The sequence below is a fragment of the Bos indicus x Bos taurus genome, chromosome 14 (assembly GCF_003369695.1).
Source record: "Bos indicus x Bos taurus breed Angus x Brahman F1 hybrid chromosome 14, Bos_hybrid_MaternalHap_v2.0, whole genome shotgun sequence".
In the NCBI taxonomy this organism is placed as follows: Eukaryota; Metazoa; Chordata; class Mammalia; order Artiodactyla; family Bovidae; genus Bos; species Bos indicus x Bos taurus.
In genome coordinates this window covers 1,789,500-1,817,011 of record NC_040089.1, presented here as the reverse complement: position 1 = coordinate 1,817,011, position 27,512 = coordinate 1,789,500, and the positions used below count along the sequence as shown (strand labels likewise).

The 27,512-nt window shown below is 65.4% G+C and overlaps 1 protein-coding gene across 1 annotated transcript in view; it reads left to right on the top strand.

The window, feature by feature from the left end:
• The window catches only part of ADGRB1 (adhesion G protein-coupled receptor B1), a 77,678-nt gene that overhangs the window by 6,018 nt on the left and 44,148 nt on the right, over nucleotides 1-27,512 (top strand). The window contains 16 exon segments of the mRNA XM_027560696.1: nucleotides 6,295-7,277; nucleotides 16,675-16,836; nucleotides 17,856-17,966; nucleotides 18,319-18,483; nucleotides 18,704-18,868; nucleotides 19,156-19,320; nucleotides 19,617-19,781; nucleotides 19,974-20,075; nucleotides 21,459-21,565; nucleotides 21,769-21,963; nucleotides 22,260-22,328; nucleotides 22,940-23,048; nucleotides 24,720-24,863; nucleotides 25,352-25,427; nucleotides 25,815-25,917; nucleotides 26,714-26,757. Coding sequence (XP_027416497.1) covers nucleotides 6,509-7,277; nucleotides 16,675-16,836; nucleotides 17,856-17,966; nucleotides 18,319-18,483; nucleotides 18,704-18,868; nucleotides 19,156-19,320; nucleotides 19,617-19,781; nucleotides 19,974-20,075; nucleotides 21,459-21,565; nucleotides 21,769-21,963; nucleotides 22,260-22,328; nucleotides 22,940-23,048; nucleotides 24,720-24,863; nucleotides 25,352-25,427; nucleotides 25,815-25,917; nucleotides 26,714-26,757 — 2,651 coding nt within the window. The 5' untranslated portion in view covers nucleotides 6,295-6,508.

Sequence of the window (27,512 nt, the reverse complement as noted above, 5' to 3'; positions counted from 1 at the left end):
GTTCTCGCCCCTCCCACCACCCCATGCTGTCAGGGACACCCTGACACCCCTGGGACACCCCCGGGACCTCCGCGTCATCGGCCCGGCCACAAGGGCCCTTCCTGACCGCCTCTTCCGATCTTGCCACCATCCCCACCCCCTCCTCGTGTGACCTTGGACCGCTGACCTTGGATGAGCCCCTCTTGCTGAGAATTCCGGGAACAGACCCTGGCGTGGGGCGTGGGTGGAGCGTCACCCGTGGCTAGCAGCTGAGCGGGCGAGGACGCCGTGTCTCCCTCGGGGAGCATGGGCTTCCTCTCGGTACCAAGCAGGGGGACGCAGAGAGGAGAGGCAGGGACATAGGTCGCAGCCAGAATCTCGGGAGCCTCCCCTCCTTGGGAGAGCTCCCTGCCCCCGAGGGACGCCCAGCTGAAGGGGCTGATGCTCTCACTGTCCCCGCCCGGGACTCCGCAGAGTGTGTCTGTGCAACACAAGAGCACTGTGTGTGCGTGTGCGTGTGCCCTGGTCGCAGGACGTGGTGGGAGCTCGCAAGGGCGCGTCTGTTCTTGGGAGGCCCCGCAGGCTCAGGTAACGCTTTCCAGGGCAGCCACCCTGCCTGTGACCCAAAGGCTCGTGACCCGAAGGACCACACGTGTCTGCCCGGCGGGGGGTGGGGGTGGGGCAGAGCTGCTCAGAGCGGGCGGGTGTGAGCACAGGCCCAGAGCGCGGAGCGTGGGGTGTCTTCAAGGCCTGCAAGTGGCCTGGGGTGACAGGCTCTTGGGAAGGAGAGGCGTGATGAGAGTGCGGGTCTGGACGGGGCAGCCTGGAGCAGAGCCAGCCCAGGACAAGGCTCCTCTCTCCGCCCCAGCACTGGACCTTCCGGCCGGGCCGCCTTTCTCTTTCCTCCGGGGCGGCTCTGCCTGGCTCCCGGCCAGGTTCCCCTGGCGCCCCGGTGCCCAGGCTGGCGGGCAGGGGAGGGAGCCTCCCCACTGGCAGCCCAGCCCCGCCCCGGCACCCCCGCCCCTGGACCTGGGGACCCTTCCTGGTCTGCTTCCCCTCTCTGCTGGGAGGACGACACGGCCAGGCCCCCTCGGGGCAGGCCTGGGATGCCCCACAAGTCGGCTGGGGTGCTCAGGACGCTGGCTGGCCACACATGGGCTAGGAGTGGGGGCAGGTGGTGGTCGTGGGGCTGGGGGCCAGGGTCTCCTAGCAGACCACCCCCGGTTCTGCTCGTAAACGGAGGCCTGCCCCGGCTCCCAGCCCCTCCCTGTGGCCCCACACCACTGAGACCGCTTGGGCAGGCTGTCTGGGGTGTGTGACCAGGGTTGCCCAGTGGGGCTGCCTGTGCCTCTGGGAAACTAGCTGCCTGACCTGCCATGGCCCAGGAGGGACCTGTGGGGGCCCTGGGCATCCCACGGGGGGAGGGCGGGGTGGTCAGGCGCCCTTAGGTGGCCTCTCGCAGCCCTGCCCACCCACCAGCCCTCGGGCTGCCGTCCGTGCCGCGGCTGCCCACCCGCCCCTCCCCCAGGGCAGCCTTCTCCAGGACACAGGCGGGCACTGTTCAGGGGGCCGGCCGGGACAACAGAGCGCCTTTGTGGCTGGTGTCTGGGGATGCCATTGGTGGCCTGGGGTGGGTGGGGAGGGGACGGCAGGGCCAGGAGGGGAGCGAGGGGCCCAAGGATGGAGGTGCGGCTGGAGAATCCCGGAGCCTGGTGGGCCAGCATCGAGCCTGGTGGGCCAGCATCGAGCCCACGCCCCTGTGGGCAGGGAACCTGGGGCACCCTGGTTTCTGATGGCAGGCAGGGGCTGGACAGTCCACCTGGGCACAGATGCATCTGAGACATGGTGGGAGGTGGGTGGGGCACCCCTCAGCAGATTGGTGACCCCTCCAGCTGTGATGTGGGGCTGACACTGTTACTGCCTCGCGGAGGTCCCCTGAGACCCGAGACCCGGCCCGGTGTGCGGTCAGCCCTCTCTCATCACCATGACTCCAGCTCCTCCTCCCTCACCTGGCTCTCTGGGGTCCCCCATCCCTCACCCAGAGGCTGCCCTGCAGGCTCCGAGAGGCCATGCGGAAGGCTCGGGGCAGAGGCTGGCCAAAGTGCTGGGGCCGGGCACTCGGCAGGCTTCCTGGCCGCAGGCAGGTTGGGGAGGCGGGGACCCTGAAGGGGCTCGGGTGCCCATTGATCACTGGAGCCCAGGACGGGCAAAGGGCGCTCGACGCCGCAGTGACCCCAGTCGGGATTTGTGAACCCACGGACCAGACAGAGGCCTGCAGCCTCCGAGAGACAGCCACCCCGTGAGGACTTCCGAGAGGAGGGGCCGGCGACCCTCACCTTTGGTCGGTGGGCTTGTGGAGTCTGACCCGAGGGCAGGCCCAGGCTCTGGGTGTGGCTGAGGGTGGGAGCACGGCTCAGATGAGCCACTGCGGTTACCTGAAGGGAGGGGTGTGGAGCCGCCCTCCCTGGCCCGGCCCTCCTCTGAGGCCCTGCCCTGGGCTCCCTGGGGCTCCCCCTCCAGGCTGGCCCCTCCCGGGTCACTGACCCACACATCCCATAGCACACACTGAGCCCTCCTCCTGCCGTCAGCCTCGTGCGAGCATGCTATAGGTGCCCACGTGTGCAGACGCCTCGCACACACGTGTGTGCACACAGAACACACACATGCACACACAGATACTCGTACGCATCTGTTCCCCCAGCTCAGCGAGGGTCCCCACCGCCCATCACCCACTTGCTTAAGGTGGGGGTCTGGTCATCTCTGAGGCCCTGTTTGTCCTCTGACTGCCCCCTGCCCATCTCCTCCCATCTCTCCGGGCCTGTGCCCCCAACCCTGTCAGAGGAACCCCTCAGTGAAGATCAGGGGCCACCCGCGTTGATCTCAGGACCCTGCCAGCATCGCCCCTAGGGGACACTACCCCAGGGTGCCAGGCGGGGTCAGGGGCTCCCTCGTGGGCCCCACCCCCTCTCAGCTGTGATCTCCCAGCCTGGGATGGGTTTGACTGGTTGGTCTCCACCCCGCTGTGTCACCTGGGGCCTGACACTGGTGTGCCCCGGCCCGAGCGGCCTCTGAGCCGTTTATCCAAGGCCTTGTTGGAGCTCTCAGGCAGGCAGGGAATAGGGCCGGGGGGGCCCCGCTGTTGGAAAGCACCTGTGGGCCTGTCCGGGGCGGGGCAGAGGGCGGGGACTGGGCAGGTGCAGGTGAGTGGCCGCTGGCAGGCTCAGGGGCCATCCGTGCTGGCGGCCTGGGCCTCCTGCCCAGCTCTGCCCCGAGTCCAGCCAAAAGAGGCCGGACCAGGCCACTCAGGGGCTCGGGCTCAGAGCTGGGACTGCCTTCTGGCCAGCAGAGCTGTCCCCAAGGCCCAGGGCATGGAGCCCTCAAGTTCTGGAGAACTCCTGGCCCTCTGGTGGCCCCAGCGACCCCCCGCTGTGGGACCCTGTGTGAAAACCCCACGGGGGGCTCTGCCAGGCAATCTTCTAGCCCCAGGGGCCTCTTGAAGGCTCACACCGGAGCCTCAGTCTTAAGGGTACCCTGACCTCCCCTTACCTGCGCCCATTGGCACCTCCCACGTCCCCAGGGTGCAGGCTAGAAGGTGCCCTCCTCCCCTGCCCGCTGGGCCCGGGACCACTCCCTGTGGCCCCAGCACCTGCCCCGCTTCCTTCCTGCTCTCGGGCCAGCTTCTCATGTCGCCACACTTCTGGGGGGCAGTTCTGAACAGGGCCCTGCCCTGATTGTGACCCTCACTGCTCCTCTTGCCTGCTGTGCAGGGCACGGGGGTGGCCTCGCTCCCCGCACAGGCTGACCGGATCCAAGTGAGCCGGTCTGGATGAGGGCAGGCCGGCTCGCACGAGCCCCTGCATGGGCAGGGCTAGGGCAGTCTGCCTGACCCAGGGCCGTGCCCTGCCTCTCGGGGGCAGGGGCTTTGTCCTGCAGACCCGGGGCCAGACCCTGGCTCAGGCATCCAGCACCCACAGACTCCCACCCAGGTGGCTCTTCTGTGGCCACAGGCCCCTCTGCACAGAGATCCTCCAGGTTGTGGAGAGTTGTGTCTGGCAGAGGAGGTCTTCCCATGCGTCCCGCCACGCGGGGCCAGGCCGATGCCCCATCCAGGCCTATAAGGCCACAAGGTTGGGGAGACGGCCGTGCCTCACCAGCCCCTCATCCCCAGCATGCAGGCAGAGTGTCTGCTCCAGGCTGTATCCACTTTCCAGATGGGAGGGCTAGGAGTGGGCTCCCAGAAGCAGGGATGGGGTGGGGAGAGGGTGGGCAGGGCCCAAGCAGGACCCTCTAGGGGCAGGTGTGCGGTTTTGGGGTGGCCTTGACCCTGGGTCCAGGGGGATGGGACAGGCTGAGTTGGCTGTTGAGTGGTGGGGTCGGGGGGCTGTTGGAGGAGGCACCAGACTATGATGAGGGTCTCCACTGGGCTCTGCTGACATCCACCAGGGACTCTCCTGGGCAACAGAGCTGGGGGGCTGGCAGCCACATTGGTTCCCAGCCTAGGGCCAGGGGAGGGGGTGCTGCCGCTGGGGCAGGGGCTCATGTGAGGTCTCGAATCCCACGGCCACCCTGCAGGCAGCCTCCCAGCTCTGGGATTGGCCGTAGTACCCTGGCCCCAGCCTCAGTCCCCGAACATGGGCTATGGGGCTCCGCGGTGCTAGGCCCAAGGCTGGCCAGGATGGCCTGGAGGTGTGGCAGGATCAGCGGCTTCCTGGAGGCAGGGGCCAAGGGCAGTCTGCCCAGTTCTCCCCAGAGGGCCAGCACAAAGAGTTTGCAAGTTCCCTCCCCAGCGTTTGCCACTAAAGAGCCCCCAGGGGCCATCCCTGGTGCTCTGGAGCCCCCTCCCGGCTCCTCTCCCCACTGGGGTCCCCTCCTGCCCCATCTCCGGGTAAATCCACGGGTCCAGTGCTTCCCTTATGCTGGGAGAGTGAGGCTGCACCCCCCTGTACAGATGGGGAAACTGAGGCTGGGGGTAAGGGTGTGGCCGCATTCACACAGCCATGAGGGGGGCCACCCACACCCAGCCACCCTGGCTTAGCTGGCGCAGAGCCCGAGGCCGCCCATGCCCCGCTCCCTGCCCTGCCTCCACAGCCTGTGGGGAAGGACAGCAGGAGGGGACTGCAGAGCGGTGGCCGACCTTGTGCCACTGGCCAGCTGGGCCTGGCAGCATGAAGCGGCTGGCGTGTGCGCGGTCAGCAGAGCGGAGGGGCCGCCCCAGGCCAGGAGACTCGGGAGGCCGCTGCAGCTCTTCCTGCACCCACCCGCCCAGCTGCCATGGGGGATAACCCCCAGCAGGGGCTTCAGGGAGGTGAGGTTTGCAGGCTAAAGGAGCTCTCCAGGTCCACATGCAGGCGGGTCAGGAGGGGCAGTGCTAGCCTCTGAGCCCAGGCTCCGCTTCGTCCCCGCTGACCTGCGACGTCCCGTCCCCACCCCCCGCAGTGAGTGGGTGGTACATGGCCAGGCCCACTCCTCCGCAGGTCAGGGGACCCCAGGGCCAGGAGTTTGGGGCAGCCTGGGGCTTCAAGTGTGGCCCTGCCCCCTCACTGTGACCCCATCTGAGCCTCGGTTTCCTCATGTGACATGGAGGGGGACAGCGCCCGCCTGGCTGGGGGGACAGGCAGGGGTCAGCATGGGCCGAGGCCTGGTCCCGGGGGCTGCAGGTGACTCCAGGGAAGGGGAGAGGGTGGCTCCCTGGCAGGAATGCAGGCAGGAGGCTGAGCGGTATGTGCCAGGCACAGGGCGGATGGATGTCAGCAAAGCCAGACCGGGGTCTGACCCCACCCTCGTCCCCCACAGAGCCAGTCACTCATGCAGACGTGAGGACTCCGCACCCGCCAGGGCAAGGCTCAAAGAGGCGGGGCTGCAGGAGGCCGGGGGTGACCTCTGTCCTCTGCCCTCCACCCTGCTTCTCCTCTGGCTGGGTTTTCAGATCCTTCCTGAAAGATGTGGCGGAGGGGTGTGGTCTGAGAGGCCAAGAGGCCCAGCGACAGGATGGCTCCCATGGCTGTGATGGGGCCAGTGGGCAGGCCCGGAGCCCCCGGAGCCTCACCAGCCTTCCCAGCTGAACGGGCACAGCCAAGGCCCCTGGGCCGGCGGCCCTGGCCAGGGCTGCCCACCACTTCCCGCCCAGGCTTGCTTGGGGAGGAAGTGACCCGCCCCTGGCTCTCTGCCCCTGCAGGTGGACACACTGGCAGGCGGGCAGAACAGGTGACTGAATGCGGGCCAGGCCCGCGTTGGAGGCTCAGAGCCCAGGGTGGGCACTGCCCTCAGTGTGCCCTCCCAGGGGCTCAACCCTGCACTCTGCTCTTTCTCTTCCAGCTGCTGCTTGAGGCCATGGGCAGGTGCCAGGCTGCTGGACCATAGGAGCCACCACTGCCCCCCCAGTGCCCGGAAGCCACCTCTGCCCCCCGGTCCAGAGCCCCGGCACCCCCAGCCCGGCCCAACCCCGCTCGCCGCCGGACCCTGGCATGTCCAGGCCTGGCCCGCGCCTGCCTGCCCAGCCCGCGGAACCCCGGCGGCCCCGCGAGCTAGGATGAGGGGCCAGGCCGCCGGCCCGGCTGCCCTCTGGATCCTTGGGCTGCTGCTGCTGCTGGGGCGCCAGGTGGGCACAGCCGTGGGCACGGCCGCAGGGCCCGGGGCTGAGCCCTGCGCCACGCTGGTGCAGGGCAAGTTCTTCGGCTACTTCTCGGCAGCCGCGGTGTTCCCGGCCAACGCCTCGCGCTGCTCCTGGACCCTGCGCAACCCGGACCCGCGCCGCTACACGCTCTACATGAAGGTGGCCAAGGCGCCCGCCTGCAGCGGCCCCGCCCGCGTCCGCACCTACCAGTTTGACTCCTTCCTGGAGTCCACGCGCACCTACCTGGGCGTGGAGAGCTTCGATGAGGTGCTGAGGCTCTGCGACCCCTCGGCGCCCCTGGCCTTCCTGCAGGCCAGCAAGCAGTTTCTGCAGATGCAGCGCCTGCGGCCGCCCCAAGACAACACCCTGAGGACCCGGGACGGGCCCCCCGGGCCCAGCGACGACTTCTCCGTGGAGTACCTAGTGGTCGGCAACCGCAACCCCAGCCGGGCCGCCTGCCAGATGCTGTGCCGCTGGCTGGACGCCTGTCTGGCTGGCAGCCGCAGCTCGCACCCCTGCGGCATCATGCAGACCCCCTGCGCCTGCCTGGGCGGGGACACCAGCGACTCTGCCTCTGGCTCCCTGGCCCCCCGTGGGGACGTCTGCCTGAGGGACGGCGTGGCTGGGGGCCCCGAGAACTGCCTCACCAGCCTGACCCAGGACCGGGGCGGGGACGGCACTCCAGGTGAGTGAGCGGCAAGGCGTCCATGACACAGCGCAGGGGGCGGGGCCGGGGGGGCGCTGCTGGTCACCTGGAGGTCAGGGGTCACTTGGTCCCAGGGTACACTATTTGGAATTCTGGGAGAGGTGCAGGTGAGCCCTGTGGGGGTCAGAGGCAGGGCAGTGCAGAGGTGAGGGTGAGCGTGTGCTCTGCCAGTCCCACCTTCTTAGCAAGCTTGGGGTCCTTGGTGAGACAGGCACCAGCACCGGGCAGAGCTGGTACCATCAGGGGGTGGGATGGGGAGCGGAGCTCCACGGGGGCGGGGCAGGAGGGAGACCCCGAATGCGCATGGAGGGGAGCCCCCCGTGGGATCCCAGGGTGAGGGTGACAGGAGACAGCTCTTCACCATCTGTGCAGGTGGAGACCAGACAGTGTGCCAGGTGCTCGGGAGCCAGGCTGGGCTGGGCATCCATGCGGGTGGGTCCCCGTGGGGCTGGGTGACATGCTCAGGGCTCTTGGCCTCTCCCAAGCCAGTGAGACTGATGGACTCTTCAGAAAAACGTCTTTCAAGGCATGAGAGCAGCTCCGTGGGGGGTTTCAAGGGGAACCAGCTCTCCTGGAACATGGTTCTATTCATGGCCCCTGGGCCGTGGAGCCCAGATTAGAAACCTCCGTGAAGCGGTGAGCGTAGCTGGAGAGGAGAAGAGGGAGGGGGCGGGCAGAGCCCCCAAGGGTGGGGGCGCAGCGTCCAGGAAGCCGTCGGGAAACCCCCGCCTTCCATCAGTTGGGTCAGGGTCCCCAGCGATGGGGTGCAAGGGCTGGTCTTCGGGCTGGACCAGATGGAGGGCGCTGTGACCTTGGCATGGGCAGCCCCGCAGCATGGTGGTGGGGGTGGTCCTCCGGGTGGAGGAGGAGGACAGAGCAGAGAGGGGGCAGCAGCTTTGGGAGGCCAGTGGGTGCAGGAGGGCCAGGCAGGGTGGTGACCTGGCCGCACACGTCGCTCGGCCACTCCCCAGTGGTCACCTGCCACCTGAACCTCAGTGTCCTCACCGGCAAGGTGTTGCCTGCTTTGAGGGACTGTCCAGTCGCCTCAGGCCTAATGGCCCTGGAGCTTGGCCCACAGTGGAGGCCACAGCACAAGAGCTGGCCTCTGCAGCATCCCAGGGCAGTGACCGTGCTAGGGAGATAACCTGGTCTAGCTGGAGCTGCACAGAGCTTGTGGGACAAGGTCAAGGAGGCGGGGCCGCTGTGATGAGCTGTGAGCTCTCAGGGTTTGACGTTGGTGCTGGAGGGAGCAGGCCCAGGTGTGTGGTTGGGTGCAAATGTGGCCAGGCCTCCCGGACGGGGTTTGCCTCCTCTTGAGAGCTGAAGGGCCGTGGGGGCTTTAAGCAGAGGGGGCACAGGGCTGGGGCTGTCGATGCAGTGTCTGGCTCAGAGCAGAAATCCAGGAGGGAGCTGATGCTGGCCTGGCCGGGAGGAAGGGGGAGCGCCTGGGGGATGGGGTGAGCAGCTGATGGACTTGCTGATGCCAAGGATGTGGGCGTGGAGGAAGGAGATTGATCGCTGGACCATGCCCAGGTTTCTGTCTGGGCGTGAGGACCTCAGCTGAGGTGGGGAAGTGGTGGGGAGGAAGATCCGGAGGTCAGAGTGGGACCCGATTATGAGAGGCCCATAGGCCATCCAGCGGGAATGTCATTTGAGAGGGACCACGGGGTCAGGTTCAAGTTAATCCCAGCCTGCCCTGCACTTTCTGTGTCCCTGGGCCAATCCCCTCAGGCTCCTTGTCTTTAAAATGGAGAGAGTAAAACATCTTCTTTCCTTGGTTGTCATGAAGAATGAGAACTGGGGTGAAAGTGTTTCTAAGCAAAAGCAACATCAGTGATGAAATGTCAATATCTATGTTTATTATTAGGTAGGGGATCTGGAGGGCTTGGCAGGCAGAGACAGATTAGAGGAGGAGGAGGGCTATGTGGGGACTCTGGACTTGAGCAGAGATTCTGAGAAGGGGAATGTTTGCATGTGGTGCTGGAGGGAGGTGGGCCGGTGTGCGTGTGTGCACACACATGTGCACATGCTTGTACTCACACGTCTACGTGCACATGTGTGTAGTGTGTTACGTGAGCATATGTGCACAGTGTTACGTAAGCGTGTGTGTTCAGTGTGTTATGTGAACATGTGTGTGTTCATGCATCCATGTGTACAAGTGTGTGTGGGGGGAGCATGTATGTGCGTTCACACAGGTGCTGCCAGTATGTGTCTGCACACACTCACACATACACATGTGAGTATTTGCATGTTTGTGTGGCTGGCGTGTACACGTGTGCATGCTGGTGTACAGCGCATCAGGTATCTTTGTGCACTGTGTTTGTGCATGCGTGTGTGTGAGCGTGTACACGTGTACACTGGTATGTACTTGAATTCACTGTGCACGCACGCGCGTGCGTGTGTGTGTGTTTAGGCTGGCTCTGCGCAAGTCTTGACAAAGCTCAAGTCAAGGCTCCGTGGCAGGGCCGACTGCCTCGTGGAAGACAGTTTGGAGGGCATGCGGGCTGGGGCTGCCACCAGGAAGTGAGGCGCTCGACTCTGAGGGCGGGGCAGCAGGAACAGGAGGTGGTCACCCCCACCCAGGGGCAGCGCAGACTCCATGCCCGTGCCTGGACTCCGAAGGCCCTGATGCTTCTGAGGTCTTGGGGGTACACGTGGCGTCAGCAGGTTACACCACAGCATCTTAACCAGTTCACTCTTCCCAGCCGTGCAGGTGGCTCCCAGCGAGGACCCGCCTCCCGGCCCAGGGCCTCTGCCCGGGGTGCTCCCTGGCCCGGAGCACTCTCCCCACATGCCCCCTCGCTCAGGGGCTGCCCAGATGGCACGTGGCGGCAGCCCCAGGCCCACTGTGCCCTCCCTCTCTCTCCCTCTCTTCCCACACGGAATCGCCCGTGAACACCTGAGAATTTCCTGTGTCCTGACTCTGTCCCTGCCAGGATGTCCCCATTGTGGGGCAGGGGAGTTGGCCCTGCTCACTGGGGACGCCCTGCTGTGGCCCAGCCCCTGGTGGCAGCAGGCCCTTGATAAACACGTGTTGAGTGGGGGGAGGCACAGAGGCGTCCAGGCTGCGGGCAGGCTCACACAGCTTGAAAGGGGAGACCCGGAGCAGAGCAGCTCTTGGCCACCCGGGGCTTCTCCTGCAAGAGCTTAGGTGAGAGGGTCTGTGTGTGTGTGTGTGTGTGTGTGTGTAGGGGCGAGGTGGCCCACGGGCCAGAGAGGTCTAGCAGTCATTCAGAAGACACACAGCTGAGCCAGACCCCATATCATGCTGCGGAGCCTGTGCCCCGGAGCCACGCCCCCCACCCCGAGCAGGGGAGGCTGAGCCAGGCGTGTCCTCCGTCCCTGCTCGAGGGGGCCGTGCGATGCCCAGAGCAAGCAGGCGGCCCAGGCCAGCCCGTGGCCCACTTTCAGCCATGCCCCTGCCCGGCCTGTCCAATCGCCACATGGCCATGCCATGCGTCCGACTGGCAAGCCTTCCTCGGGCCAGAGCACCGCTCCCTGCCCCCAACCGGCTGCCCCTCTGCACAGCCCGCCCGCTCCCACCCCATCCAGAGTCTCTCTGCGTTTTTCTGCCTCTGGTGAGATGGGGCCATTTCTCTCAAGGGTTGCTTTAAATATTCATGTTTTAATTAAAGAATTTTATTGCAGAAGCGACATGTAAGATAATGAAAAAGCAGCATCCTGGGGGCTGGGGGCCAGTGTGTGTGTGTGTGTGTGTGTCCCTGTGTATATGTGTGGGTCCCTGTGTGTGTGTCCTGTGTGTGCGTGTGTTCTTGTGTGTGTGCATGCGTGTCCCTGGGCATGTGTGTGTCCCTGTGTGTTCATGACCCTGCGTGTGCACATGTGTGCCTCCCCCAAGTGCCTGCCTGGGTGGGGTGGAGCTGGGCTGGAGCCTGAGTGTGTGACATCCTCAGCGCGTGTAAGGCAGGGATGCTGAGCCTAGGGCCGTGACCTGCCCCAGGCTGAGTGCCCCGGTGCCTCCAGGCCCGTCCGCTCTCAGCCGGGGTGCCCCTGCCCTGACACCCCATGGGCTTTGGAGTAATTCCCACCCTCAGTGCCGCACAGCTACCCTCTCTAGGGGCTGCAGTGTGTGGAGAGAGGCAGGGCTCTGATAGGAGGAGGTACTCGAGGGGAAAGGGTGTGTCTCTGGAGTTTAGGGGTGACCAAGAATGTGTTAGGGGGATGGGGGGACAGGAGCAGGAAGGGTCAGGGCCTCCCTGCCAGGACAGTTTTCATCCCAGCCTGGGGAGCTGTTCTTTTGCGCAAAGGCCAACTTAGAAAACCTGGAAAACAAGGTTTCCAGCTCCAGGCAGACAACCTCCAGGTATCGTAGGCGGACAGAGGAAGACGTGACCCCGTGGAGCCCATAAGAGCACACGGGGGGCCGCCCAGAGTGGGGTTCCCACACAACCCTGCAGCTGGGAGGCTGGGAGCTGTGGCTGTGCTGGGGTCTCGCTTCCCCCCAAAGCGGGGAAGGGCTGTGAGTTGTATAGCCAAAGCTCCGGGAGGGGAAGAGACCTGCCCAGGTCATCCAGCATTGAAGTGGAAAGCTAGCAGGACCCAGGCCTTGGCACCCTTCTTAGGACGGGGGCGCCTGCCGGACTAACCCTGCAGACGGGGTCCTGTCACTGACTTGCCGAGCCTCAGTTTCCTTCTGTGAAATGGGAATGGGACAGTACCTGCCTGTAGGGTCCGGGCCTCTATCGTGCATGGAGGAACTCTCCTTGTCCGCCTCCTCTGGCAAGTGGCCTGTGGGCAGTGGCCGTGGTTCTCAGCCCCATCCTGAGATCCCACAGTGCCTCCTGCAGCTGGACGGCGTGCTGGTCGCTCGGGCCCTGATGTGGCAGCTGCAGGCCTTGGTGAAGGATGCACCAAGTCTGGACTTACAGAGCCAGAGCGGGGCTGTGGTTTGGGTTGGGGCGGAGCTGCCCATCCCCTGTGGCCTTCATTTGCACATCCATGCAAGGGGTTCAGAGGAAGAACCTGCATGCCGCAGGACAGGCCTTGACTCTGGGGGCTGCCGTCCTCACAGGGGGCTGGACTGAGCTGTGGTTGCGTAGGGACCCTGGCCTGACGGTCAGGGGCAGGGCGGGAACAGGAGGTGCAGCCTGACCTGCTGGACTGGGGAGACCTCTGCTGGACAAGACAGGAAGTGCAGACTGCCTCCTCCAAAGGGGACCCAGGAGGCGGGGAGGCCCAGGGGGGAAGAGGGCTTCCCTGAGCGCCCCGCCCCAGCCCACTGGGGCACAGGGACCCCGGTACCGGGGCGACCACAGCCTCCAGACGGGGGTGCTGGGGTGGGAAGGAGGCCCGGAGCCCCCTCGCCGTGTGTCCGCTCTCATGGGTGGCCAAGGCTGCCTGGCGGCCATTAATTGGCTCTATTCATCCCTTAATGAGATGGAAATGAGGCTTCCAGACAGAGGGGGCATTGAGCCTGGGAAGAATGGCGGCTTCTTTCCGGGCCTGGAGGGGCAGCCCACCCCCCAGCCTTGCCCACTCTTCTGCTGCCCCCTCAAAGCCCACCCAGCCCAAGAGCCCCATGGTCACCCAGCAAAGGGTGGGCCGAGCTCCTCTGTGCCCAGCTCTGCGGGCCCGGGAGACCTGCCTGGGGGACTCCCTGGTCGTGGGTGTGCTTGCCTGGTGAACGTGTATCAGGTGTCAGCCTCGTGTGACGACACATGGTAAAAACGGTAACAAAGATAGCAGCTGCCATTAACCGAGCGTGCACCAGCGGTCAGGGCTCGGTATGCGACAGCGATCCTGTGTCGAGGATCAGAAGTCAGTCTGTGATGAGGATCAAGGCCGTGTGTGATCAGGATCGGGAATCAGCATGTGAGCAGAGTCAGGGCCGGGCCCAGGGGGCAGTCTGTCCTCTGAGCCAGTGGACCCCTGCCTGGCCTCTCCTGATATGACCCTTCCTCTCCTTCCCCTCCCCCCACCACGTCCCCACCACCTGGGTCACCAAGGTAACCAGCCCTGAAGTAGTGGGTGTTTTGGCAGCTGAGGCCTAACCTGAGTCTATCCTGAAAGACTGAGCTCTGCAGCAGTTGCCATGGGAACCAAGTGGCATCCTCCGATTAGCCTGGCTTGGACACCCTCTCTCTCCCACCCACTGCCAGCTTCCACGTCACTCAGGCTTCCACACGGGGGCTGGGCTGGGGCAGCAAGGGGCAACAGGCAGGACGGGCCCACCGGGCCCCACCGTGTCCCTGCGGCCAGGCCGCCCCCGACTCCAGCCTCCCCGTTCCTCCGTGTCAGTGTGAAGGACAGGGGCTCAGCCGGTGAGACGGAGCCCCAGGCCAGCGGCCTAGAGTGCTGCTGGCAGCCTGCCTTGTCTGACGGCCACACAGCCACAGGGGCAGTGCTTGGAATCTGATCGGGGGCCTGGTCCCGGCTCCCGTTGCTATCAAATGGGCGTGGCTGTGGGGCTCCTGCCGACCACCGCCCCAAGGGAAGGCACCTGAAGTGGTGGCAGTGAGGCCCCGCGTCTGGGCAGCTTCAGCCCGTCACACCCTCAGAGCCACTCACGGGCAGTATGCACGGGGGGCTGTCCTGGGGCCCCCCACCCACTCCCCTGTGCCCTGGTCTGCTGGCCACACACCCCGAACCCCTGGGACACAGGCAGTTGCAGTTCAAAACCAAGTCATATCTGCGTAGTAGCCTCCATGCTTCTGGCTCCTACCCAGCCCTGGGGACCCTGGAGCCCCCTGCCTGGTGAGGCTCAGGCCTGCTTGCCTCCTCAACTCCAGGGCAGATCGTCCTGTGGGGTGGGGTGGGGGGAGCCTCACCAGCTCCCGACTGTCTGGACCACCCCTCTCTGAGCCTCGGTTTCCTCTGCTGTAAGTGGGTCCACACCTGGTTCCTGGACTGGGACTCAAGGTTCCTGAGGCATCCAGTGCCGAGCAGGGAGGGGGGACAGGAAGTGGGGAAGACAGGACTCTGCTGCCCAGGATGCTACCTGAGGGCCAGCCTTGGGGGAGCACCGGGCCTTGAAGGGTGGGAGCCCAGGTCCAATGACCTACTCAGCCCCTCCTGACTAGGGGAGCCCAAGCATTCTGTCACTAGGGCAGGCTCAGACTTCTCACGTGGACAATGGGGACAGAGAGGCCCTGGCGGGAGCACAGGGCATCAAGCCCAGGCTCAGGAGGGGCTCGGAATCAGGGCCCTTGACCCCCTGGAACCAGAGTCCCTGCAAAGCTCAGCCCGGCCTCTACTCTGCAGCCCTGGCAAGGTCCTCCCCGGGCCTCTCTGCACTGCATGTGCGGGAGGGGGAAAGCAGGGCCCATGCCCAGCCACAGACCACGCAGTTAAGGTCAGAGCTGGCCCCTCCTGCTGGGCCCCTGTCGGGGTGCGTTGGCCTGCCCACCTGCCCCACCCACCTGCGTGTCCCAACTGCAGGGCAGGTCTGAGAACAGGCCTGACTTCTGTGTGCCCTTGAGGCTCTGCCTCTCTGGGCTCCAGGGGAGGTGGGATGCTTGGGAAGGGGGGCTCTGTGAGGGCAGAGAAGGATCCTTGATGGCTTGGGGGCTTGGAGGGTGAATGAGCCTTGCCTTCTGAACTGGGGGACTTGGGCCCACTCCCCTGCCTGCCATTCATTTGCTTCCAGCGCCCCCTGCTGGTCAGTTTCCTGCACAGGCACAGCATAGCTGACACCTTTCGCGTGGCCCTCCACAGAACCCAGCACCTGGACGCCCAACTTGCTGCGCATCAAAGCAGGCTCTCTGGAGGAATTCCCTGGAGGGCCGGTGGTTAGGACTTGACGCTTTCACTGCCTTGGCTCAGTTCAGATCCCTGGTCTGGGAACTAAGAGCCCACATGCTGGGCAGTGTGCCAAAACACACACACACAAAGTGGGATTTTCTAGCATCGACTGAAACCCCACGCCTGTGGTCTCCCCATCGTTTCTTGCTGCTTGCCGTCACAGGCGGCAGACTTGGGAAGGAGCGCCCTCATCCTCAGGTGGAGGGCATGAGGGCAGGGTGGGGTGGACCTGTCCATCCCAGGGCAGTGGGTGGTGGGGCCCCCACGTGAACCCCGTCTTTCAGCTCCAGCACCCACCTTAGGGATCTGCACAGTCTGCCCTCTCACCCCACGTCTCCCCAGAGAAGCCAGGCTCTGAGAGGCCACAGGGGCCCTCCTGCCAGGCCAGGTGTGACTTGCCCTTGGCCAGCCTGGCTCCCCTGCTCCCGCCCCAGGTGGGGCAGTGGCCCAGCTCCAGGGTGACTCCCAGTGCCGGGCCTTGGCAGTGCCATCTCCTTGCCCCATTCCTGGGGGCTGTGTCAGGGGCTGCGTGCAGGGCACCCAGCCCATGGTAGGTGCTTGGTGACCTGTGCATGCCCTTGCTGGGTCTGCCCTGACCCTGCTGTTCTGGAAGCAAGGGGCCCTGAAGTTCCTGGGGACAAATGGGGTGGCAGCACCAGAGCCCCTCAGGCCGGGAGCTATCTGACTTTTGGACTGAATGCCTGGATGAAGCAGCCCCTCTCTGAACCCATCAGTGCAGTCCAGCTCTCGCCCAGATGTTGGCCTCCTGCTCCGCACCCCTCGGTGGCTCCCCAGTACTTGGAGGCTCTTAGTATCCTCGGTGGCACTGGGACTGCCAAGGGGCCCAGACCTTCAGGGACATGAGGTCATGATGCTCGAGGGGACAGGACCGGGATGAAGATCTGTGAGAGGGCTGAAGGAGGCTGGCCAGAGGGGCCTGGAGGCCAGTCTCTGCTGTGTCTTGGGGAGGGGAGGCCTGGCGGGGCCCAGGGTGTGAGACCTCACTAGGCCACCAGGTGTGGGGCCTCTGGTGTCCCTGAGTGATGGGGTAATGAACACACAGATCATGGGGGGAGGGTGAACAAGTCTAGAGGAAACTAGACTGAGGACCATGGGGAGGGGGTCCGCAGGCGCTGAGGCTCTGTGCCAAGTAGAAGAGCCCCCTCTGCCCCCACCCCTTCACTGGGCCCTTGGAATAAGACAGCTGTTGGGGTGGGCGGGGTGCCTTTCATTCATTCATTCTTCAGACCTGCCTAGGGCTCCAGCTCTGGGTCCAGCCCCTACTCTGGGGACCTAAATTCAGAGTCAGTGGAGACCCTGGCCTGGGAGCCTGTAAACAGCCAGAAAGCACTCAGACCCCAGAGGGAACTGGGGTTGCACCTCTGACCCTCCCTGCCCTGCCGGCCGCCTGTGCTTCGCACCCCATCGCGAACCTCATCCAGGCCCATTCTCGCCTCCTGGCTGACCCTCCAGGGCGCTGCGCTGGTTCCGACGCTGAGGCTTCTTCGCAGCGGCCGCTCTACCCCCAGACCTCTGCAAGATCCCTGAGACACTGCCTGAAAGACATTGCAGCCCTTTGACCCCGGCCCTGACTCTGTCCTCTGGTTCCCACCAGGCGGCTGGAAGTTGTGGTCCCTATGGGGCGAGTGCACGCGGGACTGCGGGGGAGGCCTGCAGACGCGGACGCGCACCTGCCTGCCCGCGCCGGGTATCCAGGGCGGCGGCTGCGAAGGGGTGCTGGAGGAGGGCCGCCTGTGCAACCGCAAGGCCTGCGGCCGTGAGTGCGCGGAAGGGTGGGACGGGAGGAGTCGCGGGTGGTGGGGTGGGGAGAAGAAGGGGCCCGGGCCGGGCCAGGTGGGGAAAAGGGCGGGGGGCTGGGTCCGGCCGGACCAGGGAAGGTGCTGGGGCCAGGTTAGGCCGGACTCAGGCTGTGAGAGGCGGGACCTGGGGTGGGGCGGGGTCAGAGGGGTGGAGCCTACCCAAGGGCGGGGCCAGGCTAGGCCGGGCTCGGGCTGTGAGGGGCGGGACCAGGGGTGTGGCCTAGCCAAGGGCGGGGCCAACTCCTCGTCCTGGCCGAGTGGCATCAGAAGAAACGGCCTAGGAGGAGGGGCGGGACCGGGTGTTAGACTGGATGTGGCTGTCTTAGCACCTGCGGACTGGGAATTCTGGGGTGCACGGGGAAGGCCGTCAGTGGGCTTCTCCCTCCACCCCGATCCCCAGCCCTGACCAGAGCTGCCTGTCCCAGCTGCATCTTGCCTCCAGGATGTATTTCTCTAATAAGGCTCTCTAATGACCTCATGCATATTTTAGCTGCTTCCATAAAGTTAAATCAAGTTATAATGAGACTGTCATTCTTCGGGTTGTTTCTTCCCCGATGAATTTTCCTGGGGAGAGGAGCTCATCTCAGAAGCCTGGGGAGGGCCCTGTGGTGTCTGGGCTGGGCCGCGGGGCGCAGGACCGCAGGCAGGATGCAGGACCGCAGGCGGGATGCTAAGGAGGGGACAGCAGCAGCCATCCACACCTGGCGCCCTGCGGGTGACGCTGCGGGCCCCGCGGGGAGAGAGGGAGGGGCGCAGGGCAGGGGAGTCTGGATCGGACAGGGCTTGGCCCCAGACCAGGGTGCCCTGGTCCCAGGTTTCTCAGCTGCCCAGTGGGACCAAGTGGCCCTGGTGCTGGCAAGCCTGGGCCCTACTGTGACTGAGGACTGAGGGACAAAGGGCCAAGAGCGCCCCTCTAGAGCTGCAGGGCGGGAGCCTCAGGCCAGGGCCTGGGCGCTTACCTGGACCCGCCCTGCAGCCGCCGGGCGCACAAACTCCAGGAGCCAGTCCCTGCGGTCCACGGATGCCCGGCGGCGTGAGGAGCTGGGGGACGACCTGCAGCAGTTTGGGTTCCCGGCCCCGCAGACAGGTAAGTGGCAGCGTCTGGGTGGGGCTGACAGCAAACGCACTAAAACTGGCAAGTGGGGAAAGTTGGTTCCAGGGTATTAGGTCTTTGGCCAAATACTGTACGTCATTAATTGCTGCTGATTCCAATTAATGACTGTAATAATTTCCCATAATTAGACTAACCTCTCAGGTGCCAGGCGCTGGTCTCCAGGCACACTGGATTTAGAAGAAATGGTGTGAGGCGAAGGGGCCAGTCGAGAAAAAAAAAGGAGGGGGGAGCTCACGGGCCTTGCTGCGGCCACCTGGGGGGTCTGACCGCAGCGCAGGTACAGGGGCAGCAGCAGGCCTGTGATGCTGTAGGTCTGGGCCCACAGGTGACCCCGCGGCCGAGGAGTGGTCCCCGTGGAGCGTGTGCTCCAGCACCTGCGGCGAGGGCTGGCAGACCCGCACGCGCTTCTGCGTGTCGACCTCCTACAGCACGCAGTGCAGCGGGCCCCTGCGGGAGCAGCGGCTCTGCAACAACTCGGCCGTGTGTCCAGGTGGGCGGGGCGCCGGCAGGGGGCGGGGCGTCCGGGTAGGGGCGTGGTGTCGGGGCGGGGCGTCCGCTAGGGGCGTGGTGTCGGGGCGGGACGTCAGGGGTGGGGGCGGGGCGTCCAGGTAGGGGCGGGGCGCCGGCCCGGGGTCGGGGAGTCCGGGGCAGGTGGCTCGGCTGCCGGCTGGGCCGGACAGGGGTCGCAGAGCGCTACGTTCCCTCCGTAGTGCATGGCGCCTGGGACGAGTGGTCGCCTTGGAGCCTGTGCTCCAGCACCTGCGGTCGCGGCTTCCGGGACCGCACGCGCACCTGCAGGCCGCCCCAGTTTGGAGGCAACCCCTGTGAGGGCCCGGAAAAGCAAACCAAGTTCTGCAACATCGCTTTGTGCCCTGGTAGGTGAGAGGGAGGGCGCTAGGTGGGGTGAGACAGGAAAGGACCCCGTGGGCCACCGGTCAGCCCGCGGAGCCCAACTTTGTCCACTCAGACCCACCTGCTGGGGCCTCAGAGAACCTACAATGTTGTTACTGGTGCGCCAGGGGTGTTGGGGTGCTGGGACCTCCTTGGGTGTCACACCCATGCCTCAGACTTTGTGGGGTGCTCACACCTGTACCCCAGATGGGGTGTGGGCCCTGGCTGTTCACGCTGGCTTCCTGTTCCCTTCTTCCCCTGGGCCGGGCAGTGGATGGAAACTGGAACGAGTGGTCCAGCTGGAGCACGTGCTCCGCCAGCTGCTCCCAGGGCCGGCAGCAGCGCACACGCGAGTGCAACGGGCCTTCGTATGGGGGTGCTGAGTGCCAGGGCCACTGGGTAGAGACGCGAGACTGCTTCCTGCAGCAGTGTCCAGGTCAGGCCATGCCCCGGGGCCTGTGGGTGGGGACCTGCAGTTCTGAGTCACTTGGTGGGCTGGGGGCTGCTGGGGGGCCCTGGAACGAGTCCCCAGGGATATGGGGGTGGTGGTGGGGGGTCCCGGGGGCCGGTGCACATGGGGTACTTGTCTTATCGTGTATCAAGCTGAGCTCTGCCTTCCCCTCCCTGGTGTCAACTTCCTTCCGCTCCCGGCTCCCTGCCCCTGCGTGTCCATGGCTCCTGCCCACCCCTCGTCCCCATTCTCGTGCTTCCATGCGCGGCCGTGTCCTGCAGTGGATGGGAAGTGGCAGGCCTGGGCGTCCTGGGGCAGCTGCAGCGTCACATGCGGGGGTGGCACGCAGCGGCGGGAGCGTGCCTGCTTGGGGCCCTTCTTTGGGGGAGTGGCCTGCCAGGGCCCCCAGGATGAATACCGGCAGTGTGGCGCCCAGCGGTGTCCCGGTGAGTGTCTCTACCCCACCCCACAGCTGGACCCTGAGGCGGGGGAGGCGCTCGGGGCGCAGCTGGGGGACGACCACTTTGTGAGGGTGGATGTCCCGTGGCGTCTGGGCCCTCCTGACCCTGCTGCCAGCTCTCTGCCCCTCCCTGCATTCCCTCTCCCCTGCCCCGACTCATGTCTCTGGCCCTTGGCAGAGCCCCACGAGATCTGTGATGAGGACAACTTCGGAGCTGTGGTCTGGAAGGAGACCCCGGCCGGAGAGGTGGCTGCAGTCCGGTGTCCCCGCAACGCCACAGGTGAGGGCCGAGGGGGCAGGGGCTGGCAGGGCACCTGTCCCTTCCTTGTGGGATGTGCTGGAGGCACCGAGATGCCCCTGGAGGCCTGCCTGAGAGCTGTCAGCACAGGGCACATGGCCCAGACTCCGCCCGGGCAGCCCCGTGCACACCAAGGCTGGAGGGGTGCGGGCAGGGACACAGGGCTGCCGTGTCCTAAGTCAGCAGAGCCGGTACCAGCATGAAGCCCTTTAGTGTGATGTTCCACGATGTCACTGCTTTACATGTGGGAAACCAGAGGCACAGAGCCCACACCCTTGCCCTGGGCTTGCGTGGCCAGTAACTGGGAAGTCAGCTTTGGACACCGTGGTCTTGATCCCCACGCAACCCTATGGAGTGATATGAGGTGGGGGAAAAGCAGGGTGGGCTCCCAGAAGGGCCTCTGCAGAGACAGTTTGGGTTCCTTTCCCCTCTTGTCTGAGGAGCGTGTGCTGTGTGACATTCAGGAAGTACCTACCCTCTCTGAACTTCCATTTCTTTCTGTAAAACGAACTTGCTGTGGGCTCCCCACCCCCCACCCCCCAATAAGGCTGGTGACCATGGTGGAGGCTGTGTATTCCCAGCCGTGGCTTCAGCCCCCGTGCCCTGTTCTGTTTACTGAATAGTACAGATTCTGGGGAGCGACTTGCAAACCCAGGGAAGTAAAGTGGAAACACGAGTCGCAGGATGGTGTCACCTCTCTAGCCTTTGCTTGTGTGATCCCTCATTTTCATTCTGCACCGTGCTGTAGACCAGGTGTCCCGTCCTGCCCCGTGGCTCCTGTTGGGGGACAGTGTCCTGGCAGTTCCCTAGGGTCATCAGAGCTGTGCCTGGCTCCCTGGGAGTAAGGTCTGGGTCATAGGCTGTGCCCATGTTCAAGGCCGTCCAACCTGACCCCAGTCAGCCCCAAGGCTGCCCAGCGTCCACAGCACACCAGGGTCATGAGGGGCCCCCTGACCCCAGAGGTGGAGCCAGGCAGCGGTGGGCTGTTGGTTGTCCCCAGGGCTCTGGGTAGGAAGGGGCTCCGGGAGAAGCCCTGGGCTGAATTCTGAAGCCTGTCACTCGGCCCAGGGTTCAGCCTCCACACAGGTAGGATGCCTGTAGGTTTGGCTCCTACCAGGCTCCAGTGCTTGGCTGGCAGCATCTGCTCAGAAATGTTTTGAGTGAAAGAAAGTCGCCAGGGGCCTGGCCCCCGTGCCAGCCCTGCTCCTGGAACACGGCCACAGGCGAGTGTCCGCTTCCAGGGCTGGGGGCCATCCAGAGAGCTGGAGGCACCTGGGAGCTGTGGCTGGGTGGGTGGGACTCTTGCGGCAGACGTGCGCATCCTCCTGAGAAGTGGGTGATGGAGCCGACCCCCCATCTCCACAGGCCTCATCCTGCGACGCTGTGAGCTGGATGAAGAAGGCATCGCCTACTGGGAGCCCCCCACCTATATCCGCTGTGTGTCGATTGACTACCGGAACATCCAAATGATGGTGAGGCTGGGCCCCGAGGTCTCCCACCCCACCCCTCCCATCACTCCAGGGCTCATCTCTACCCCCATTCCCAGACATAACCCTGCGTCCCCAGTGGCACGCTCTGTGGACGCGGGTCGGCGTGGCTGGGGCTGCAGAGCGCCCTCTGGGCATGGCGGTCCTTGGCGCCTGCAGTCCAGCACCTGCACCGTCCGTCCCCCTAGACCCGGGAGCACCTAGCGAAGGCGCAGCGTGGGCTGCCCGGGGAGGGCGTCTCCGAGGTCATCCAGACCCTGGTGGAGATCTCCCAGGATGGGACCAGCTACAGCGGGGACCTGCTGTCCACCATCGACGTCCTAAGGAACATGACAGAGATCTTCCGCCGGGCGTACTACAGCCCGACCCCTGGGGACGTGCAGGTGGGCACCCAGGAGGGCATTCCCCACCCCAGCCTTAGACCGAGTCCCGACCTCAGACTGAACCCTGAGCCAGGCCCCACGCTGAGCCCCGACCCTGGCCACACTCTGACCCCGGCCACACTGAGCCATGACTCTGGTGCCTGATTCTCTGTTCTGGAGAAGGAAACGGCAGCTCACTCCAGTATTCTTTGCCTGGGAAATCCCGTGGACAGAGAGCCTGGCGGGCTGCAGGCCCTGGGGTCGCAGAGGCTGCGCACACATGCCTTTTCACTGGCCCTTCTTCCTTCTCCTTCCAGAACTTTGTGCAGATCATCAGCAACTTGCTGGCCGAGGAGAATCGGGACAAGTGGGAGGAGGCGCAGCTGGTACGCCTGCCCGCCTGGGGTGCTGCGGGCGTCTCCGCGCCTCCCCACTCCCCAGGCCGGCTCAGGGCGGGCTCTTGGGTTCAAATCCCAGATGGGCCTCTCCCAGGAAGTCACTCAGCCTTCTGAGCCTCGGCGTTCCCATCCGTCAGATGACGGGCCCACCGCACGGGGCTCAGGGAGGGGTCTGAGAAAGCGTGTTGGCCGTAGGGTGCAGGCCGGGACGTGGCAGTCCCTTCTCATCTGGAGAGAACGGTCCGCCTCCCCCCAGCACTGACTGGGAACCTGCCACTCCCTGTACTCAGGGGCTGTGGTGCCCAGAGACCCCTGCTCTCCTCCCATCTGGACACCCGGCCATAGGCCGGAGAGCCTCAGCCCCTCTGGGCTCAGTGTTCTCATCCACAAATAGGCGGTGGACACTCAGGTCCAGAGCCCTGCGGGGTAGGGAGTGACCGGCAGGACCCCATCGAGGAGGGAACAGATGAGGGAAGGAGGCGGCTGAGTCCCCGCTGGGGGGGCAGGGGACTCGGGTGACACTCAGATCTGGCGCCTTCTTGGCTGGGCTGCCCCCACCGCCTTGAGGCTCCCTGACCCTGCCCCCATCCCATCCCCAGATGGGCCCCAATGCCAAGGAGCTCTTCCGGCTAGTGGAGGACTTCGTGGACGTCATCGGCTTCCGCATGAAAGACTTGCGGGACGCGTACCAGGTGACAGACAACCTGGGTAAGCCCGGCCCTCGCTCTCTGACCCTCGGGCCTCACCTGGCACGCCTGGACGGGGCCCTCCAGCCTCAGATTCCGGCCGTGTGTGCCGGAACTTCAGGACCCCCGGGCCGGGTTCTAGGATGATCCTCAGTGCACAGACCTGAGTCTCCTGACGATGGTCGGATGTGATCCTGGGAGGGGGTCGGCGTGGGGGCTCTTGGACCCAGACCAGGCCCTGGACACTTAGAGTCTTGGGGTGCAGCAGGAAGCCCCAGCCACAGCTTCTATCTCCCCGGGGCTGGGGGCCCACGGTGCCTTGTCCCCAGTACCTGCTGTGCTGGGACCTCGGAGATTTGAAGGCAAGGTTGCACTCTGCTCCCAGAAGCGCTTGTCAGAGGGGCCTGGCGACACCCAGCTCAGTAGCACTGACAGAATCTCAAATGGGGAGGCGGCGGTGCAGGCCTCGAGGGGCTGGAGAGAGCCAAAGGTGGGCCTGGACTTGGGAGGCTCGCGATGGCTGTCGGCACAAGGACCTGCAGCAGCTGCATTCAGTGATCACCACCACTCCTCTTAAACAGCTCTCCTGGCCACATTTGTCCAGGGCACCTCTCCAGATAATCTTCTCATAGTGGGAAGCTGGGGTGCGGCCCAGGCCCGGCGGTGGTCCACACAGCGCCGAGGAGGGCGATGGTCACTGCCTCTGTAGAGGCTCCTGGGCCTCTGGGGACATGTCCTCTGGGCCCACTGTGCTTGCTCGCACCCAGGGACCTGCCCACGCAGCGATGAATGCCTGCTAAGCTAGAAGGTCCTAGAGCCCTGGTCCTGCCTTACGCCTTTGAGCTCAGGACCCCAGAGCTGGGGAGACCCCTGAGGCCAAGGGAGTGGGAGCAGCGTCCTCCTGTAGGTGGGGAGACCCCGGCCTGGAGGTCCCCTGGAGGCAGGGTCAGCAGTGGCTCCAGGCTGCTGGGTCTCTTTCTCACTGGGCTGACAGGGCCCTTGTTCTGGGTGAGATGGGAGTGGCCGGAAAGCAGGCTTTTCTGTGGCCACATGTGACAGGCGTGACCCGGAGGCCACCTCAGCTCTCGGCCCCCCAGCCCTGGACCTCGCTGTAGAGGCTGGACCCCTGGCCACCCAGCACCACCCACAGCCCCTGGAGGTGGGCTAGGCCCGGGCCGAGTCCCCTGACCTTCCACCTCCAGGAAGCCTGTCCGGAGCCAGTGGACATTCAGGGCCCAGCCTTTGTCACCAAAGGAGGCCCTGGACTCCTCCCATCACCCCTCATTAGCCCTCCCCCGCCATGTATCCACACACCCCCATTTTCCCCTACACCCCACTCATACACTCGCACCTGTGCACCCTACACATATACAGTCTGTGCACCCACTGTACACCCACACCCCGATTCACCCCACTCATATACTCATAGCCCTGTATCCTCTGCACCCAATGCCCTACGCCCTGTGCACCCCGTGTACCCCCTGCACACCCCTCGCGTGGTGTGGCTGGGTGGCCCCACGAACACTGCGCCTGTTCTGAGCCAGGAGCAGCCCCGTGATGGTCCCACCCAACTTCCCGTCCCAGGGCGAAGGCTCTGTACCCTGAAACCGCTCTGTCTCCGTCTCCCTTGTCTGTCCTCCCTTTGTCTGTCGCTGTTGTCTCTCACCTCCCCCCACCCCCCACCCCGCCGCAGTCCTCAGCATCCACAAGCTCCCAGCCAGCGGAGCCACCGACATCAGCTTCCCCATGAAGGGCTGGCGGGCCACAGGCGACTGGGCCAAGGTGCCGGAGGACAGGGTCACTGTGTCCAAGAGTGTCTTCTCCACGGGGCTGGCAGGTGAGGGCCTCAGGGGGCTGGAGGAGCTCCCCAGAGTCTAGAACTTCTCAGTCCCCCGAAAGAACTTCCCAGCCCCACTCCAGAAGCACTCCAGAAGTTCTGACGTGCTGCATCAAGGGCCAGGGTGGTGTCCGTTTCTTCTACACAATCTCAGTGTTCCTGAGATTGCCCCCTCTTCCAGGAAGCCCTCTTTGCCCTCCCTATGTTGGGAGACCCCAGGCAATCTTGGCTGAATGGACCCCCTCATCACAGGGAGGGAGAGGGTCTTGCCTGGTGTCACACAGCAGGCGATTCCAGTTCCCAGGAAGAGAAACTGTGCCCTGCCTGCCCCTGGCTTTCAGGGGCCACTCAGGGAGACCGAGGAGGTACCTCAGCTCCACGGCAGTGTGTCCATGGTGGGGGTGGCAGGGCGGGACACACTCCTCTTGCCCAGCAGGGCCTTGGCCTGGGGGTGGTGGGAGGAGGGCGACCACTGTGCTGTCTTCCAGAGGCTGATGACTCGTCTGTGTTCGTGGTGGGCACTGTGCTTTACCGAAACCTGGGCAGCTTCCTGGCCCTGCAGAGGTGGGCATCACGGGCACAGGTGGGAACTGGGGAGGCTGGGTCTGGCGGAGGTGGGGGCTGGGGAGGCCGGGCCTCGGGGGTGGGGGCCTGGGGAGGCCAGGTCTAGAGGTGGAGGGCCTCAGGAGGCCGGGTCTGGGGGGTGGGGGGCCTGGGGAGGCTGGGTCAAGGGGGTGGGGGGCCTCGGGAGGCCGGGCCTCGGGGGTGGGGGCCTGGGGAGGCCAGGTCTAGAGGTGGAGGGCCTCAGGAGGCCAGATCTGGGGGGTGGGGGGCCTGGGGAGGCTGGGTCTAGGGGTGGTGGCCTGGGGAGGCTGGGCCTGGGAGGCCAGGCCTAGGGGAGGTGGGGCGAGGGGCTCCTGACCCCAGCATGGCCTGTCGGCTGTCCCCCAGGAACACAACTGTCCTGAACTCCAAGGTCATCTCGGTGACGGTGAAGCCCCCGCCTCGCTCCCTGCTCACACCCTTGGAGATCGAGTTCGCCCACATGTACAACGTGAGTACCCTCCGTGTGCACGTCCGCGTGCATGGACCCCTCCACCTGTCCCCGTGTGCACACACGTCGCGGCCTCTGGCTGGCCTTGAGAGAGAGCTCCTTTACCCCCGAGCGGTGGGCGGGGACAGTGGCTGGCAGAGCTTCAGGGACTTGCCCAGGGTCACAGGCAGGGACTGAAGGAGCCGAATGCAACCTAACCCTAACCCGGGTCCGAGGCTGCTGCTCCCGGGCCCTGCCAGGCCAGCTGCTCCTTGGAGAGGATGGAGCCATCCTCTGCCATGTCCTCCCCCGCAGGCCCACCACGCTCTCCTCCCCGGGCTCTCCGTCGGGCCTGAGACACCCTTGACCACCGAGAGTCTGCCCACACCCGCCCCGCTCTCCAGCCAGGACGGGCAGCGTCGTCCGGCGCTGGGCCGTGCCCAGCCTCTCTGTGCCTGGCCCCTCCCTCATCAGGCAGGAGCCCCCCTGTAATCACCCCGCAGCCTGTGGGGCAGGAATGCTTGCCGAGCCCTGTCTGTGCCCCTGACCCTCCCAGTGGCCATTTCGTATTAAGCGGAATCGGCCGCTGCTGCCCAGCCCCTCCCAGAGAGGGGACAGGGGTCCCCGAGGCTGGGCAGTGGGCTGGGGGCTGAACCAGCCCCTTCCCTGCTCTGGGCCTCAGTTTCTCCTCTGCAAACGCCGTCTTTGGGGAGCAGCGGAGGCGGGGCACCAGGCAGGGCACCGGGACCCTGCGTGGACACCGCCTCAGGTGGAGCTCGAGGGCGGGTAGGTGGCCTGACTCCCCCGTCTCTCCCAGGGCACCACCAACCAGACCTGCATCCTGTGGGACGAGACAGACCCGTAAGTGTCTCAGCCGTGTGGCCTCCTGGGCGGGCTCGGCGGCCAGGAGGGAGGGGCCTGGGCTCCAGCTTCGAGGCCGCCTGCTGACCGACCCCGCACGCCCGTCGGGCACAGTGTCTCCCTGCCTGGTCCAGCACTGACAGTGCAGGGGGCCGCCCAGCCAGTTTCCCACCCCTCCTAGGGAGCTCCATGGTTGCGGGTCCAGAGGCCTGCGGGGGTCCCCAGGCCAGGTGAGGGGAAGGGGCATGGCCACAGAGCAGGGCAGCTGGGTGAGACCCAGGGTGACCGATGGGACGCAGAGGCGGGGACTCCTGGGGTCTCGGGCCCAGCTCCCTGCCCGGAACGAGGCACCCGCCTGTGTCAGGCCCTGCCGCCCTGCTGTTATGAGTGGGGGCGGGGCACTGGGCTGGACTGGCCAGGCTGTGATTCAGGGTCACAGCACCTGCATGGGCGCCCAGAGCAGGGTTCCTCCCAGACACAGGGAGACAAGGGGAGAGGTAGGTGGGGGCTTGTGTAGTCACACGAAAGAGTCTGTGCAAAGGCCCCAGAGTGGGGGCAGCCCTCAGAGGCAAGAAGGGTCAGAGTTTGGGGAAACTGGGCAGGAGAGAGCTTGGCGGCTGGAACCTGATGGACCAGGTGGGCCTGGTGGGGACTCGGCCTTCCCCCAAGGCGTTTGGTATCCACTGGGGAGGGGGTGGTCAGAGAGCGGCATGTCATCGTCACCACCTGCCTCCCTCAGCCCTGGCACTGCCAGT